This window comes from Lampris incognitus, chromosome 18, assembly GCF_029633865.1.
Source record: "Lampris incognitus isolate fLamInc1 chromosome 18, fLamInc1.hap2, whole genome shotgun sequence".
NCBI classification, from domain to species: domain Eukaryota; kingdom Metazoa; phylum Chordata; class Actinopteri; order Lampriformes; family Lampridae; genus Lampris; species Lampris incognitus.
The window spans coordinates 13,203,096-13,221,791 of NC_079228.1; the positions used below are offsets into that span (position 1 = coordinate 13,203,096).

Here is an 18,696-nt window from a genome sequence, read left to right on the forward strand (position 1 = left end):
TGTGGGTATGTGTCTTGGTCGCTACATTAGCGCCTCCTCCGGTCGGTCGGGGCGTCTGTTCGGGGGGGGGGGAATAGCGTGATCGTGCTACGTCCCCCTGGCGAAACTCCTCACTGTCAGGTGAAAAGAAGCGGCTGGCGACTCCACGTGTATCAGAGGAGACGTCGTAGACTGCAGCCCTCCCCGGATCGGCACAATTGGGGAGGGGGGGAAGCAAATATATGCAATTTTAGGAGAATTCAGGGAGCGGCAGGTCTGTATCTTTTTTTCCCCCCTCAAAGTTACTAAACTTTGGAAATCCAAAACGGTCATCACGACCGTCTCGGTCTTGAACGGTCTCATCAACAGTACAGTGACGCCCCCTGCAGCTTTCTGCATTCTATCAAACAACAGATCGGGACTATTGCTCTGCGCTTTCAGGTGATATGGCGTAGTCGGTAAAATACTTATTGCAGAGAAACTGTCCTCACTGCTATGCCCTACAATAGATTATGGGGTTAAATGCCACTGAAACCCTTAACACAACGCTCCTCTACAACAATCATTCTCCCTACACAAAAACATCCTCCTCGCTCCCCTAATTGCCCCGTGGAACTATCCCTCCTTTTAAAATGTGTCACATTACAGAATCTCCAGGCTCATTACGGAGCTCCCCAAAGCCAATTATCTGAACTTCACTTCTGGAAGTCGCCGCGGCTGGAAGGGGGCTCGCAGACAACAGATCCGAGAGCAGCGTGTCCCGTTTGGTTTCATTCCGCGTTGTTAGACGGGGGGGAAGGAAGAAAAAAAAACCGGGAAGCTGACCTTTGGTCTTTGACTAGGGGGCAACTCCACTCAGATCCACTTCAGAGTCGGGTGACAGAGCTCCTGACCTTTACCATGAATATAATGACTTGTTCTCGTGCCGCAGGCTCGCGGGGTTACTGCGGGGAGCGCGGCGTCTGTGACAACATGTGACAGTTTTTTGGAGGGAGAGTTTCTTCGCAGCACTTTGATAACCCGGGAAAACAACAAAAAGCTTGTGTGCGTGTGTGTGTGCGTGCGTGTGTGCGTGTGTGTGCGTGTGTGTGTGTGTGAGACAGAACACAAGAGACTATCATATGTGTGTCTCGGAGCATTACTGTACACAAGTTTGGGTGCGTGAGTGTTGAGAGGGTCTAAGTGTTTATATATATATATATATATATATATATATATATATATATATATATATATATATATATATATATATATAAGGCACAGAGAAGACTAATTTGAAGTTCCCACTACTTCCATCTGCTAAGATACACAATGCAACAGTCGCAGCAGTGTATAATGGCAGCTGATAAAACTGCAGCCAACACGAGCTGTTACGGTAAAACAAATTTCCCACATCGTTTCTTTGTTGTTTTTTGTTTGTTTGTTTGTTTGTTTTGTTTTGTTTTGTTTTGGGGTTTTTTTGGCTTGGGGTTTCAAGCTGTGCATATCCGGTTACGTCCACAATTATGAGGATGAGTCCCGACGGACGAACTAACGGACGGACCCTCATAATTGTGGACGTAACTTGATGTGTTCAACTTGAAACGCCCCCCCCCCCCCCCCGTCTGCTGGGAGGTGCAGGGGGAAGACACTTCTGTGCGTGCCGCTGACATTTATCCATGGCAAATCTTGCAGGCATCGCGTTGTCACTAGCACACGTAAACAAACAGGAAACTGGTATGTAGAAACCGGAAGTCAGTCGACACAGTTTTTTTTTTTTAGTCGGCTACAGTTATGCACAGAGCCGATCCGAGCCGTCGCGGTTTCTGCTCCCACCCCCTCTGCTGATCCGGGGAGGGCTGCAGACCACCACACGCCTCCTCCGATACATGTGGAGTCGCCAACCGCTTCTTTTCACCTGACAGTGAGGAGTTTCGCCAGGGGGACGTAGCGCGTGGGAGGTCCACGCTATTCCCCCCCCCAGTTCCCCCTCCTCCCTGAACAGGCGCCCCGGCCGACCAAAGGAGGCGCTAGTGCAGCGACCAGGACACATACCCACATCCGGCTTCTCACCCGCCAGACACGGCCAATTGTGTGTGTAGGGTCGCCCGACCAAGCCGGAGGCAACATGGGGATTTGAACCGGGAATCCCCGTGTTGGGAGGCAACGGAATAGACCGCTACACTACCCAGACGCCCAAATTGAGTTTTCTAACAGTGTTGTCCTACCTCGACAGTCTCCGCCCTTTAGGCTCAGTCTGTCTGTGCTGGCTGTCTTGGAAGACGCTATAGGGGAGTGTGGGTTGGGTGGTGCGAGCCAGATGAGCAAACTGCGGGTCTGACAAATTTTGTTGCACAAGAAAATGTACAAATTGTCGTGTGGGTTGGGTATCTTTATAGCCACTGTATGTTGCTTCTACTGCAATATAACACACATGCTGGACACTTGCTGGAGTTGTCTAGACAATCTTGCAGTGTTTTCTATTTCTTCTTTTTCTTTTCTTTTCTATTTCTTCAATACAACCTCCTTCTGGTTGCCAGTGGCTCGCTTTGGGCTGCAGGAGTCTCTGAGGGTGCCGTGACGCCGTACCGGAAAACCTCAACCCAACCTTAACCTTAACCACCCTGCGCCTGCGTGAGCCACAGCCGTTAAGAAAGATTTGTTCTACGCATGTGCCGCGTTGCTCGCGCCAGAGCCGTAGCAACACGGCACGCGTGATTTTTTTCCGTACCCGTTTTCCGGGAACTCTGCCTCTAATTGGCTAGTACTCGTTGCCTCCGTTGGTTAGGTTGGTTGATGTTAGGGTTAGGGTTGGGGTTAGAGATAGGGTTAGCCAATCAGCGATAGAGTAGGGGCGGGTCTTCCCGGAATCCAGGTGGGGAAAATAATAACGCCACTGAAAACGGGTGCGAAAAAAAATCACGCACACGGCACATGCGTAGAACAAACCGAGTTTCCGGTACGGCTCAGGCAGCTCCGGGGTGAATCCGGAAAGTCCCCGCTCTCAGGAGCTAGGATTGGCCAGATCTGCCTGTCAGTCAAGGCCGATGCGAACGCGCAATAACCCTAAACGGGAACAGATCTCCCCCCGCCGATGTCTACCATTTACGACGCTACTTTGCCTTTTTTTTTAAAGTCATATTCAGTTATAATTCTTATGTTCCGGATTATATCGTCGTAGGTCTGTGTAACCTATTTTTCTGGACTTGCCTGTTAGCGATTTTAAATTCCTGTTATAAGCTGTTGCCACAGTATATGCCTTGAGCTCTTATTTTGAAGGCTGAAGAGAGAGCGGAAGTGCTGTACGCAGTGTTGTTGCTGTGGAGTTCTGTTGGGGGAAGAATCCAAATAAAGTGGTCCTCATGCGAAAGTGGAACCTCCGTATTTGTTATTGTATAGTTTCATACAGTATAGGCGACATCTACAAACCCTCGGTTACATTGGTGGCAGCGGTGGGATCCGGAAGTGTGCAGATCCTCAGAAGTCTCTTCGGAGCGCGGAATGACAAAGCGCGAGGGCGCGCTTCCGGGGAGGGTGACGACTGTAAACTACTAATAAGACACGTTAGCCCCTAGCTAACGGGTCTGACCCTTTAGCCGAGCGGTTAGTGACGTCGCCTTGTGGTGCAGTACACTCCGTATCGAATCCCGCACCGGGCAAGAAACTAACCGGCTACATTTGTATTTCATTCGTCCAAAAATAAATAAATAAATAAAAAATAAATGGGAATTCAATCTAAAATTCGGCGAGGCATCCAAAAGCCGTCCACAAAGGGACCTTGTCTGACAGCGAGAAGAAAGTAAACTTTACAGAAAAGAAGAAAAAAAAGTCAGATGTCATTATTTATCATCTTAAATCTCACTTATTTATGAAGTAGGAGCAGAATGAAATTCTCGGTTGAATTTGCCCTGAATTATTTAATCCGAAATGGTTAATTCTATACAAAGGCTCGGCAGATCCCTCCTCTGTTCTGATGAATACTTTATCACCGCTCCTAAATCGAAAACGGAGGAGAAAGACGGAGGCCAGGAGTAAAGAAACACTCCTCGCAGAGCCCTGTTGTACAAAGGCTGGACATTCTGGGAATCCTAATTTCGTAAATATTTGCTAAATAATTAAAGGTGGTTGGAGGAGGGGGGGAGGGGGTTCATATCTATGGACGTTTAGGTGTAAGCAGCATCTGCTCTTTTTAAGTTGTAGTTTTTTGATGTAGGGCAAAATCACTGGCGTGGATAATGTTGATAATGTGTGTCTGTTAGTTGTGATGTGACTCGGTGAAAAGCGACCTAAAGGACACCCGAGAGGAATATGGCGCCCGGCGGAATTTCAGGCGGTCCCGGGCTGGCAGAGTCAAAAGCCGCCTAATGAAAAGGGATGCATCGCTGATTGCATCTGGAACTGAGGTGGAAGTGGCATCGATTTAACAATTTAGCAGCACATTCCTCTGTGTGTTTCCATTAGTCACGGCTGAATACCATCCACTTTGCCCCCTTTCTCTCACGCGCGCGCACACGCACGCACGCACACACACATTCAGGGTTGTCCCTTATCTCCTGAATCGGACCTATTGCATCTAAATTCATACGACTTGGTGCAACCACGTGTTTAGCATCATGGGCGGCTAAGATGGCGGACACATTCACAGCAAACGACGCCTTGTTACGCAATATAGCTTTTATTTGTGGGACTCGGTGCGTGTGCAGGATATAGTGCAAGTGTACAATACTGTGTCTGTCATGTGTTTGCAAACCATATAACCTCGCTACAGAGACGTCTGTGGCGACAAATTGTCGGTGTAAAACTCATAAAATAGACATTTGGCAATGAGTGGGGGGGGGGGGCATAAATGATGGATATCTCGGCGTGCTTTTACCAGGCTTGTGTTGCAAGAGAGACGGGGCCTATCACAATGCCGAACTATAATCCCACGTTGTTAACAGTTATGACAAGCCACAACAACAAAATATACATTTGAGTTTTTGCTTTTTAAGTCCAGTAGTCTTAAAAATGCTGTTCAATACGCGCTGGCACCTCATCATGGCGACAGTAACGAAGATGTAGGCCCAATATGTCCAAAGGCATGTGCCGGTGTCCTGCTCTCCATGGCGTCGCCGTTCGGACCTTTCCACGGCGCGACTGGTCTCGGCAGCGGCTGGGTCAGCGGCCTGCGCTGGAAAGAGGGGTCGTGGAAAACGCCGTCGACCCACTCCCTGAGCGTGGCCACCGGCGAGTCCTGCTGCCTGTCGGCCGCGGTCAGCCGCGCGTTAGACGGGTACCCGGGAGACGGGGAGCCGCTTGAGGAGAGCATGCACGGGGCGTATTCCGGCTGCAGGCCGGGGTTGAAAGAAACAGCGGTGTGCGCAATGGACCAGATTTTAGGCTTGGCCTCCGCGTCCCGGGTGCCCGGTCCGGGGTAGAAGGCGTTGTTGTGGTGCTGGACGGGCGTGAGCGAGGGGCAGCCCGGGGACAGCCTGTCTGTCCCGTGTAGCGTTTCCGGGTCACATGAGAGGTTCTCGTGAGAGAAGTCCGCTGCGGGGTTGGTTGTGGTGTTCTCCGTTAGAAACTGTGGCTTGGGCTCGCAGTCGGAGCTGTCCGACTCCAGCAGGTCGAAGTCGTCGAGGTCGCTCTGCAGATCTGCACACCCTTGGTCTGTAATGAGGAGGGATACGTTTGACGGTAAGTGTATGGCAGCAAAACATCCATCCATCCACCCAGTATCCAAACCGCTTATCCTGCTGCCAGGGTCGCGGGGATGCTGGAGCCTATCCCAGCAGTCATTGGGCGACAGGCGGGGAGACGCCCCCCCCCACACACACACACACACACCTAGAGACAATTTAGTAAAACCGGAACCCCGGAGGAAACCCACACAGACACGGGGAGAACATACAAACCCCACAAGGAGGACGACCCCCAAGGTGGGACTACCCCGGGGCTCGAACCCAGGACCTTCTTGTTGTGGGGGGATCGCGCTACCCACTGCGCCACTGTGCCGCCCGGCAGCAAAACATGAAACAAAAACAAACAAAGAGAGAGAGAGAGAGAGAGAGAAATGTTTCTGCATGGCTTCTCTTACCCGGCTGTCCTTTCCCACTTTTGATTGACTCCTCGCCACCGTCGCTGTCATCGTCACAGCCTCTGTCATCAGAGCTCTTGCTCGTGCGCGGGGACCAGGTCACTTTGTTCTCCTTCTTCAGCCTCCTGCGTGCATTAGCAAACCATGTGGACACCTACAGGGAGGGAACGAGGAAGGAAGGGAGGAACAAAGCATAAAATAGACGCTGTTTACACTTGGTTTTAAAATGCGTTTTGGGCGATCGGATCACAAGTGGACAGCGAGACACATCGCCGTCTCCAAATGCGTCCTGCTGACCACCTGCGATCAGATTTTGTTACTCCGAAGAAGAAGAAGAAGACGACGAAGAAGAAGATTTCCTGTTACGTCCTTGTCGGGGACGCATCAGGACGCATTAGCGTTTACACTACAAAAGACATGTGGTCAAATGCGTCCCAGACCACCTCGGCAAGTGGTTTGAGTAACCGGTTCACGAAACGTTTTGGTGGTCGTTTACACTTTGTATTTAGCTCTGTCCACTTGTGATCCGATCGCAAAAAAAAACGCATTTTAAAACGAAGTGTAAACGGGGTCACGGACAGGCGAAGGGCGGAAGACAAAAAAAACATCAGTCAGCTCGGTTAGTTGTGGCTAAACTCGGTTCTGACGTGAAGCTCTGCCGTCAAAGTCTGCTCGCTGGACAAGCGAGGCTGGTCATTGGACAAGTCGGGTTCTCGGGAGAGCTTACACCCACCTGTGTGAGTGTCATTCGAGTGATGATGGCCAGCATGATCTTCTCTCCTTTGGTGGGGTAGGGGTTCTTCTGGTGCTCCTGCAGCCAGGCCTTCAGGGTGCTGGTGGTCTCCCGCGTGGCGTTTTTGCGTCTGGACGCGCCATCGGAGCTCGGGTACCTGCCATGTTGGCGACGTTACAGTCCCAAATAAACCCAACATTGCACACCAACAACTACAGTTATGTCAGCGCAGAGGTTAGATGTGTAACCTGAGACGTCAGTGTCTAACGTGGGGGTGTCGTGCTTTGCCACCTGTTCTATTTTTATCTGCTGGAGGCTGCAGTGGGGCTGATAGACAAATAAAAATTGGACTTGACTTGACTAACGTGTGCATCCAACCCACTCACTAGCCCACGGTGGCGTTGACTTACACGTATCTGTCGTAGGAACGCCGTCCAAATGCGTATTCGTAGGGGTAATACGAGGGAGTTTGGGTCGCCCCCATCGTCACAGATCCGTCTTTGGGGTCTAGTTGGCCCTGCGTAGGAAAGATCGACAAATCGACCGTGTTAATATATCTAAACAAATCCAAAAACTTCCAGGGAACTATACCCCCCCCCCCTCCTCACACATCATCCACTATCTCCCTGCGCAGATGTGCGCAATATTTGCGCATTTCATCCCGTTTCTTAGCTGGAACCATGGTTTGACCCAGACGTAGGACACAGGACATGAAGGTATAGGACATAAATGAGGTGAAACGAACCCGGGAGTAGAGACCGGTGGCGTCTGCGGAGCAGGTGGTGTAGTGACCTTGACTCTTTGCGTAGGGGCCGGTGCAGAGCCCCATGCCGGAGACGGCAGGTAGTTGGTGCCTCGGGGAACGCAGCACAGTGCTTTCATATACCGGACAGCTGAGGGTGGGGTGCGAGGGAGGCGTGATGGCCTCCACCAAGGACCTTCCGCCCGGGTCCAGACAACTTGCAAGGGAGCCGGAAGTCATCAGAAACTTGGGAGAGAGCGAAAGCATCGTTGTTATAACTGACTTGTTCTGTCAACCAGTCGCTCAGTGGGGGGGTGGGGGGTGGGGTACATTTGAAAGGCTGCTTGAATTTAGTAAAAATAAAAGAGCAAGACGGAATAATGCTGAAAAAACGAGCGAATGAGATAAGTTGATGGTGCTATTTTGCAACAAAATACTTATAATTACACCTCCCACAAGAAATAAGGAGAAATGATCATTAATTCTTGACATAATGTTCAAATTCAAACAAAACGTGCAAAAAATGTTCATTAACAGCACACACACACCCACACACACACGTGTGTGTGGGTGTGTGTGTGTGTGTGTGTGTGTGTGTTCATTTTATTTAACAAGAACATGTTCCGCCATACCTGAGGGGTGGAGTAGGAGTATCCGAGCTGTGGATAAGCCATGTTCAGATGAGATCAGACATCCACCCACATCGGTGCGTAGCGCAGAGTCCTCCCCCCCGGATAACCTACTTCATATCTAGTCTTCAGTAAAACTTCCCAATAATTCTCAGCACCGGTCCAAACACGCGCTCTCATACAACCGCGCGCCTCCTATCCGGACGCTAATTAGAACAGGGTCACGCGTAAAAAAAAGAAAAAGAAAAGAAAAAGTAATTCCCCCGAATCCACTTCGGATCCCCTGCAGGTAGACCAGACTCCGGTTTTGACGGCTCAGTCCTCGCACTGCCCCCGCCTATATATGTGTGCAGGGTACACACGGGCTATCATACTGAGCGCGCGATCAAACTCTGCGCCGCCCCGCGACGCGCACTTTGGCTTTAAGGCGCCTGGATGTGACGTCACGCAGAGCCCGGTCTGCCCCGCGGAACTCACTTCATTAATTACCTCCCTAAAAATGCAATGAGGGGATGCTCGATTATCGTCTCGGATCTCACGCACGCACACACGCACGCACGCACACACACACGCATACACACGCACACGCACGTCGTGGCCAGAGGGAGGAGGGTGTGAACGTGACGCGGTGACACCACACTGACATGAGATGATTGATGACTACAACCTGATATTAGCATAATCGTTTTGCCCTGTAGTTTAGATAACTTGTCACGGCGGAGAAATCTCCTCGTCACTCACTTATTCATGAGTGGGGAAATTGCAAGCCCCCTTTTAAAGCAAATTAATCAAACATTAAACACCCCTTTCGTTCCCTGGAGCGAACACCTTCAGCGGAGTGAATAGCGCGTCGTGTTTATTATAAGCGCTCCTGAATTTGGGGGTGAGGAGAAAAGGGACATTTCTGTAATTATTTTTTTACCCTTCTCGTTTCTTTGAAGACGACGGTGTAGATGGTGAAAGAGAAATGACAAGAAAAGAGACGCGGTGACTGCCAAGGAAGATGAATTTGTTGTCTGGAGAGAGAAAGCAAGTGAGGGAGGGAGAGGGAGAGAGAGACAGAAAGAGAGAGAGAGGGGGGGGGAGAGAGGGAGGGAGAGAGAGAGAGAGAGAGATGTCTCTGGTTTACTTTGCTGACACTGAGGTGATGGCGGTCCCAGTTACACCACTGCAGGAGGCACTGAAACGTGATGCACAGCATGTGTAGGGAGATAGATATCTGCAAGGGGCGAGAGAGAGAGAGAGGAGTTAAAGAATGGGAAGCGAAAGGGGAGGGATGGAGTCATGGAGCAAGGAGTGGAGGGAGAGAAATCAAAATGAGAAATGGACAGAATGCATAAAGCAGAGAAGTGATGGGACGTGGGGAGCGTGAAGGAGGAGGAGGAGGAGGAGGAGGAGGAGGAGGAGGAGGAGGAGAAGATCTGGGTAAGCATGTCTGTGGGATGCATGTGGAGAGGAGAGGAGGCCTGGAGAGAGGGAGAGAGAGAGAGAGAGAGAGAGAGAGAGAGAGAGAGAGAGAGAGAGAGAGGAGAGAGAGAGAGAGAGTCGGGGCGGAAGAGAGGAAGTCATCAGCATACAAGGGAACTGAAAATGGGAGGAGGGGGAGGTGGGGAGGGAGGTAAAAAGGACCAAATAATCCCAGTGCACCCGGAGTACAGCTGGAGCAGCAGAGCCGCATCACCAGAAAACATCTGCAGCCCACCGGGGAGCGGGCGCGCGCGTGTGCCGGCGCTTGATTGACGTTCCATTTGTCCCACGGGAGGCGCTGATAGATTGAACACGGACTACCTGTCCCCCTTTCAACTGCGCCCAGAGCCGGGGGATGAAGCTATCACCCCGCGCGCGCCGCTGCCGCGCATCCTCACACAACACGCGCGTCACTCCGCGAGAGCCACTGACAATAAACCCGGTCCTGGTCTGACATAGTTTATGGAAAGACAAAATAAAAATAAAAGACTCCGGAGGTATAGCTGGATGAAGAAACGTGATGAAGAAGAGCGAGTGTGTTCTGTTTGTTTTCCTTCCTGGCTTGCAAAGGCCGGGTATCACCCCCCGTGTTGCGCACAGCGACGCGCGGATAACATTACACTCCTCTTTCTGAATATTCAATGGCCTGCTTATATATTAATACACGAGGTGTTTATATATTTATGGCAGACCTCCAATATATATTTCTTAAGGCCTTGCGTTCGTTAGACCGTGATTATATCTTTCTGATCCCGCTCCCCGCGCATCAATCATTCATCCATGGTGCTCCGCGAAAAGAGAGAAGAGAAGGAAAAGACTGGAAACAGCGTTCTTATTTTATCCTCCCTGCATCCAGCCCGGGCGTTGGGGTTAATGATAGAAGCATGTTTATGTGAGGAGGAGCATGGTGAGGAGGAGGAGGAGGAGGATGAAGATGTGGAAGGTGAGGGGGAGAGTGGTGAAGAGGAGCACGGCGAGGAGGAGCACGGTGAGGGGGAAGAGGGTGAGAAGGATGGTGAGGAGGAGGGTGAAGAGGAGGAGGATGGTGAGGAGGAGAATGGTGAAGAGGAGCATGGTGAGAAGGAGCATGGTGAGGAGGATGGTGGTGAGGAGGAAGAGGGTGAGAAGGAGGGTGCGGAGGAAGAGGGTGAGGAGGTAAACGGTGAGGAGGATGGTGGTGAGGAGGTGAATGATGAGGAGGTGAATGATGAGGAGGAGGATGGTGGTGAGGCAGAGGATGGTGAAGAGGTGGAGGGTGAGAAAGAGGATGATGAGGAGGCATCGCGGCGAGCGTGAGCAAAGGAGGCGCTGCAACAACAGCAATCACAACATCCTTCAGTCACAGCCGGGCCCATTTGAATATGTCCTACCTGGAATATGAAAGTATACAATTTTAATCAGTGTTTAACATGTGGATGCTCTTTGCGGCGCTGTCGTTTGGGCTGTTCGGCCATTTCGGCAGTAGAAGAGCTTGGCAAGTTGGAGTTGGAGTGCTTTCAAAACAAACCAAAACAAAAAAAACACCATTTTATTGTTTATGCCGGTTCACTTGAGACAATGCCCCACGCACGCACGCGCACGCGCCCACACGCGCCCACACGCGCAGAGCGGAGTGGGAACATTTTGCATATTCATCGTGTCTGGTGGGACGAACTTTAGAGAGCTCTCCTCCTATCTGATCTCAAAAGAGCCGCCTTCACATGACTGGCGTGTTTCAAGCAACACGTGCGCGTCATGGAATAGTCCCTCCGAGACCTGGTTTATGCAGTAGTCCGGATGGAGTAAGCGGATACGGGTGTTTCGAGATGAAATGAGACGGTTTGGCCCTCAGGTGGGCCAAAACGTTTGGCCAACACGCGAGGTGATGGTTCGTCAAGGCCACGGTGAGCCAGACACAACGCGCGCAACGGCAACTCAACACCCTGGGCGACTCACTCCTCCCCCTCTTCTTCCCCCTCCTCCGCCGCCTACACCCTCGCCTGGGGAGACAGGGGCGTCCGGTTATTAGGTGCCCTACTTTTTTTTGTTTTTTTTGTTTTTTTAGGTTTTCCAAAATGTTTCTTCCAGTCGTACTTGGCCAGTTACCCCGCTCTCCCTAGCCGCCCCGGTCTCTGCTCCAGCCCCTCTGCCGATGCGGGGAGGGCTGCGGACTACCACGTGCCTCCTCCCATACACGAGGAGTCGCCAGCTGCTCCTTTTCACGTGACTGCGTTTACATGCACAGTTGAGTCGAGCTACGGTTATAGCTGGATTTCATAGCTGGGTCAGGCCGTGTAATGGGACTACTGTCACTGTGCCAGTGTACAAGAGGGGGGGGGGGAGAATCGATTTATAGACGGAAGTAGTATGTCCCACCCCGATATGCCCCCTTTCGGCTGCTTGCTATTTCCCCCCCCCTCCCCAGTTGTACATAGCCAGTTATCCCACTCTTATCCACATCCGGCTTCCCATCCGCAGATACGGCCGACCGTGTCTGTAGGGACGCCCGACCAAGCGGGGGGATAACGCGTGGATTCGAACCGGCGATCCGGCGTCTACCCGGACGCCCCAGCTGGTTGCGATTGTTATTTTTTTTTTAATTTCTCCCCTTTTTCTCCCCTATTGTGTCTGACCAGTTACCCCGCTCTTTTTTTCTTTTTTTTAACTTTTTTTTGAGGCGTCCTGGACGCCCGGGCCCGTTCGGGGCCGGTTGAAGCGTACACATGCCAGAGTAAATCCATCCGCAACCGCAGCACCTCGGTGTGTTGGTCCGACTTCGAGACATTCGAAATCCGGACTAACGCGTTTACATGTATCTTAAGAGTCCCGTTTTAGTGGGACTATATAACACAGTAAGTCGAGTTTTTCTAACATCGTGTAAACGCACCGGGTGAGGAGTTTCGCCAGGGGGCGTAGCGCGTGGGAGGATCACGCTATCCCCCCCCCCCCCCCCACTTCCCTAACAGGCGCCTCAGGACACATACACACATCCGGCTTCCCACCCGCAGACCCGCCCGACCAAGCCGGAGGTAACGCGGGGATTCGAACCGGCGATCCCTGTGTTGGTAGGCAACGGTATAGACCGGCCATGCTACCCGGACGCCCGGTGCCCTAATCCTTTTTAAAGTAGGGCACCTAATAGGTGTCGTGCTCAAACACTGCAGCGTTGGGCCCTCTACGGCTGCAAAGCCGGACGTGTCCTGATCCACGAGCAAGACCCTGCCAAGGCAGCCCTCCTCCCTCGTCTCCGGCACCTCCTCTCATGCCCAGCTCGCGCCTCGAGGAGGGAGTGAGGCTGCTGGGATAAAGTGTGGGATATAAATGCCCTGGTCTTTCCTCATCAATGATGTACGACACGGGGACACAGACACGCCAACCCTCTTAGCTACTGACTGCATTTGGCGGTTTTGCGCGTGTGAGTGCGTGTGCGTGCGTGCGCGCGCGCGCGCATAAAAAAAGGGGAAGAGGCAGACGGAGAGAGAGACTGTCTAGGTTAAGGGTGCCCGGAGCTCTTTCGAGTGTGTACATAGTGTGTGCATCCCTGGGAGTTCAGCCATACCCCCCCTCCCCTCCCCTCCCCTCCCCCCCATCACTTCTACTTCATTACTCGGTGAGCGTGTATACATTATTCAGCTGTTCGAGCCTCGCTCCTCGGGGACCAATACAGCCTTTAACACACACTTGAACCCACCGCAACTCTCCCGCCGAGCCGAGCCGAGCCGAGCCGAGCCGAGCCGAGCCGCGCTCGGCCCGTTTATTTGTCAACCCGCCTCTTGCTCTTGGCTCCATCGCTCGGCTCCGTCTCGCCATCACACGCTCCTTCCTCTCTGCCCGTCTCTCCTCCTCTTGTTTTCACCGTGGCTGCGTTCCTGATTCTCCCTCCCCGACTCCCCCTTTTCTCTCTTTTTTCACTCTGTCTCACGCCTGACTTCGCCTTTTGTTATGTTCTTATCTCAGTCTGGGATCGTTTGAAGATAAATAGTAACCAGTAGCTGCTGCCCCCCCCCTTTTTTTCTCCCCCCAATTGTATCCGGCCAATTACCCCACTCTTCCAAGCCGTCCCGGTCGCTGCTCCACCCCCCCTGCCGATCTGGGGGGTGGGGGGGGGGCTGCAGACTACCACGTGTCTCCTCCAATACACGTGGAGTCACCAGCCGCTTCTTTTCACCTGACAGTGAGGAGTTTCGCCAGGGGGACGTAGCGCGTGGGAGGACCACGCTTATTCCCCCCAGTCCCCAACCCCCACCCGAACAGGCTCCCCGACCGACCAGAGGAGGCGCTAGTGCAGCAACCAGGACACGTACCCACATCCGGCTTCCCACCCACAGACAATTGTGTCTGTAGGGACGCCCGACCAAGCCGGAGGTAACACGGGGATTCGAACCGGCGATCCCCGTGTTGGTAGATAACGGAATAGACCGCTACGTTACCCAGACGCCCCAGTTTTGTTTTTGTTTTTTTATTTCCTAGGATAGGCACCAGCATCCCCGCGACCCTGAGTAAGGATAAGCGGAGTTTGCTGACATCTACAGGTTAAAAGCCACGTAAAGGTTAAAAACATAGCAGGCTGGTCTTGGTACTCTGTGATGTTAGCATAGCAGGAGGTAATGGGTCTGTTGGATGTGGGTGTGATAAAGACCCAGCATTGCTGGGGTTTCCATCAAGCCAGTTTTTGCAAAACTTGACGTTTCGAATGGAAACCCCAAATTTCGAAGAAACAAAAATCCCAAATGCTGCAAAAAAGTTCACAAGCTTGCTTGAGGTGGGTTTTGCCTCTTTTTTTAAACAGAGTTCATTGTCTAAATGGGTGATGAAAACGCATTTGCAGAATTAAAAAGAAAAAAAGAAACGTGAATTGAATTCAATCACATGATCAGCTGTATCTTCATCTTAACCGGTCGATCTTCGTCATGTGTGTTGAAGTGTGGACGTATGATATAAACACCGTTTTATTCGCTTGAACAGATCTGATTGAAATGAAACCAATTCGAATTTTATGTCTTTGCTAATCTGGAAAAGTTTGCTTGAAATGTGCTTGACAGTTGAATGTAAACATCCCAAATGACAGTACCATTGACAACTGTCAGTGCTGGCTGTGTCTGTCAGTCTGTCGACGTTGATAAATGTGCGGCACACCCACCTCCAACAGACCCATTATTGCTGTTATTATCTGCAGCTGTGTTTATCCTGCTATGTTTACACCACACAGTACCAAGACCAGCCTGCTATGTTTACACCACACAGTACCAAGACCAGCCTGCTATGTTTACACCACACAGTACCAAGACCAGCCTGCTATGTTTACACCACACAGCACCAAGACCAGCCTGCTATGTTTACACCACACAGCACCAAGACCAGCCTGCTATGTTTACACCACAGAGTACTAAGACCAGCCTGCTATGTTTACACCACACAGTACCAAGACCAGCCTGCTATGTTTACACCACACCGTACCAAGACCAGCCTGCTATGTTTACACCACACAGCACCAAGACCAGCCTGCTATGTTTACACCACACAGTACTAAGACCAGCCAGCTATGTTTACACCACAGAGTACCAAGACCAGCCTGCTATGTTTACACCACACAGCACCAAGACCAGCCTGCTATGTTTACACCACACAGTACTAAGACCAGCCAGCTATGTTTACACCACAGAGTACCAAGACCAGCCTGCTATGTTTACACCACAGAGTACCAAGACCAGCCTGCTATGTTTACACCACACAGCACCAAGACCAGCCTGCTATGTTTACACCACAGACTACCAAGACCAGCCTGCTATGTTTACACCACACAGTACCAAGACCTGCCTGCTATGTTTACACCACAGAGTACCAAGACCAGCCTGCTATGCTTACACCACACAGTACCAAGACCAGCCTGCTATGTTTTTAACCTCTACATGATTTTAACCTGTAGCTGTCGCCAAACTCACCACAATGGTCTACGTTTTGGTTACCCTTCAAAGCTACAAAAGATTTTTCCTATTTGGTACTCTCTATCACCATGACAACAGCTAATTCACAAGCGTCTAAATCATGACACAACACGTGGCATTTTACGTCTCACCACAGCGGCGAGGAATAAAGCAGTGAACTAAAAGATGCTGAGTTTTGAAGATGAAGCCTGAAGTAGACCTTTGCCAACAGACAGGTGCAAGTATGGCTTTTGGTCTGGTGGTGGTGAAGGCGCTGACACAGCAGAACTGTCCCCTCTGCAAATGGGAATCATACTTTAGTCTGACGTATTCTGTCAGCAGCCACTGGGTATTCTCGGGTCTGAGAGCACCGAGTTAAAAGACCGGGCTGAGTGCCACCCACCAGCACGGACCAAAATATTTCTGACTAGAACTCAGGCGCCATCCTCTGGTAGTTTAGAGAACCGCAGTGTACTCCGGGTAGTAAAGTGTGTGTGTGTGTGTGTGTGTGTGTGGGGGGGGGGGGTACCTGCCTGTGAGCGTCTGCTTTTGCATGCGGGTGTTTAAGTGGTTCCGCCTCAGGGTGCAGTGGCCTCTTGCTGGGACTGTAACCGGGGTGGAAAGGTCACCCTCGGTTGTGTAGAGAAGGACACATGACCACAAAGTACCTCTGCGTGCGGCATGGGTGTGCTCGTTTGTGTTTATGCACGCGCGTGTGCGCGTGCTCTTGCGCTGCCTCTGTGTGTGGTTGCAGACGTCGCCTTCGTCTTGCATGTCCTTACCTGTACGTCCAAGTCCCGTTCAATAACGTTATTGACTTGTCCTGTTTACCTTGGTCTGCTACCTTTCCCAAACTTGTGTTACGTCTGAAGGACCGCGGTGACCCGCAAATCCAGTCAGCGTCCGGTTCGTCTCATTAAAGGAATAGCAGAGATTTTGACTCAACATCAGGCCCTTTCGGACCCCCTGATGACAGCTGAGGCAGCTGACGTCACAGCTGCGTCCTGTTTTCCAATATACTATCTCTGATGTATTGGCAAGTGGTCACCATATCGTGTTATTAGAAATATATATTAGCTGAGCTCCCACACACATATTGTCAGATAATTATGGGCCAAAACTCGGAGAACAAACCATACGATGTGTCCACCCTGTCATGGACAACATATACCTATACTGTTAAATATGGTCTCTTTCCAACACTGAGATGGAAATTACATTTCTCTGAAAAGTATGACGTCCCGTTAATAACACGGTTATGTATTTGCTTTCAAATTGTCAATGAATGAAATATTTTATGTATCCCTGTGATGATCCCCGCCTGCCGCCCAGTGACTGCTGGGATGGACTCCAGCATCCCCGGGATCCCGAGAGCAGGATGAGCGGTTTGGATGATGGATGGATGGATGGATGGATGGATGGATGGATGGATGGATGGATGGATGGATGGGTTCACTTGTAGTACCAAGCATGAGCAAGACAGAAAGGCCCGAACAACTTGGTCTGGACCCTGATGGCTGCTGCTCGGTCTGCCTCGCCGTGTCTCACCCATGGGGAGGTGGCAGGGTGTGAGGGTGTGAGGTGATTGCAAAACGCTAGTTACCCAGTATAGCTCCAAAGAGAGGTGGGATGGGGGGTGGGGGTGGAGTTATTAATCTCCACTCTATTCCTTTGGACTGTACAGGCTCTAGTGTCGGGTTCCCTAATTCAATCATGGGAGCGTCTCTGGCTTCCCAGCAGCCTCCTGCACCGTGGAGTCACCGCTGCTGGGCGTCAAGCCACCCTCACCCGGCATTAAACCCCACCCAGCTCCTACATTCCCCTGCTTTGTGTTTCCACGGCGCTGCGCGTGATAACAGACCATCATGAGGGTTTGCCTCCGGAGCGCCGGCATCCCCCAGAGAGGAGCAGGCTAATCACCTCCTCGGAGTGCTCCTTTGGGAGCGAGGCTGGTGGTTTTCCACGTCCACTCCAATCACATCACCAATAGAGAGGAGGGTAAGCGTCTGTGACGAGGAGCGCGAGCCCCACCGCGTGGTGTGTGTGTGTGTGTGTGTGTGTGTGTGTGTGTGTGTGTGTGTGTGTGTGTGTGTGTGTGTGTGTGTGTGTGTGTGTAAGCATCTGTGACGAGGAACGCGAGCCCTACCGAGCGCGCGCGTGTTTGTGTGTGTGTGTGTGTGTGTGTGTGTGTGTGTGTGTGTGTGTGTGTGTGTGTGTGTGTGTGTGTGTGTGTGTGTGAGAGAGAGGATCTGTGACGAGGAACGCGATCCCCACCGAGTATGTGTATGTGCACGCGCGCGCGTTTGTGTGTGTGTGTTCGCGTGCGCGCGGATATCTCACAGAGAGACCGTATATGCAGGTTTCCCCTTTCCTGCCTCTTGGTGGACGCACGCAGATGCGTGGTCCTCCCACGCACACAGGCACACACACACACACACACACACACACACACAACGATCGGTTCTGAGAGAGAGGCAACCTGGACAAGGTTCATATACTCCATTAAACTCTATTACCCTAAATGGCTCGGGCAAATGAATGAGGATTTAGACTGCGTGTGTGCGCGCGCGCGCGCGTTTGCGTTTGCATACACGTATGCATACATGTGCTGCAGAGTCGAGTGACGCAATGATTCATGCACCACAATCAGTCAAGAGAAATATTTGGAATATATGGTCATATAAATATATATATATATATATATATATATATATATATATACTGCAGAGAGGAATAAAAACTGCGTTAATGGCAAAAGCTGAGAGTGAAAAACAAAAAGCAGTGGATTTGATGCACTCGCCACCTCCGACATTTTGCAAATTGAGAGAAACAATGTAAAAACAAAAGAGAAAGAGAAGAGAAGAGAAGAGAGGTGAACAAAGGTAGCCGGTGGACTGGATGTTTGTGCAGGTTATTTGTACTGTGTAACGCACCACGTTGCTGTTGTGTAGCGGGAGTGCGAACAAAGACGCAGCGAGACCCCGGTCCCCCTCCGGACCCTCCCAGCGGCGCGCTGAGCTCAGTGGCTGCGCTCGAACCCGGCGGCGGATAAACATTGTTCCGAAATGGCTGAAAGGAGCCAGCGATGCGCACACTCAGCCATGAACTCTCCCTTCTAATCTGGTTGCTATATTCCCTCCCCGAGATTATTGCCCTGAATGGGCCGAGAACAAAAAGGACTTATCACA

At 51.4% G+C, this 18,696-nt stretch overlaps 1 protein-coding gene across 1 annotated transcript; it reads right to left on the bottom strand.

The window, feature by feature from the left end:
- Positions 1-4,993: 4,993 nt before the first annotated feature.
- On the bottom strand, positions 4,994-8,183 carry irx4b (iroquois homeobox 4b). Its single transcript, XM_056297967.1, has 6 exons — positions 8,142-8,183; positions 7,513-7,755; positions 7,178-7,284; positions 6,768-6,924; positions 6,035-6,188; positions 4,994-5,607 (listed from the first exon to the last, which is right to left on the bottom strand). The coding sequence occupies exons 1-6, from the start codon at positions 8,181-8,183 to the stop codon at positions 4,994-4,996; spliced, it is 1,317 nt and encodes a 438-aa protein (XP_056153942.1).
- Positions 8,184-18,696: the final 10,513 nt, after the last annotated feature.

Bases quoted from the DNA above. Each gene is read 5' to 3' on its own strand.
- irx4b (XM_056297967.1), bottom strand. From the start codon at position 8,183: ATGGCTTATCCACAGCTCGGATACTCCTACTCCACCCCTCAG. The intron at 7,756-8,141 runs GTATGGCGGAAC...CTCTCTCCCAAG, and splicing joins ACTCCTACTCCACCCCTCAG to TTTCTGATGACTTCCGGCTC. The intron at 5,608-6,034 runs GTAAGAGAAGCC...TCCTCATTACAG, and splicing joins AAGTGGGAAAGGACAGCCGG to ACCAAGGGTGTGCAGATCTG.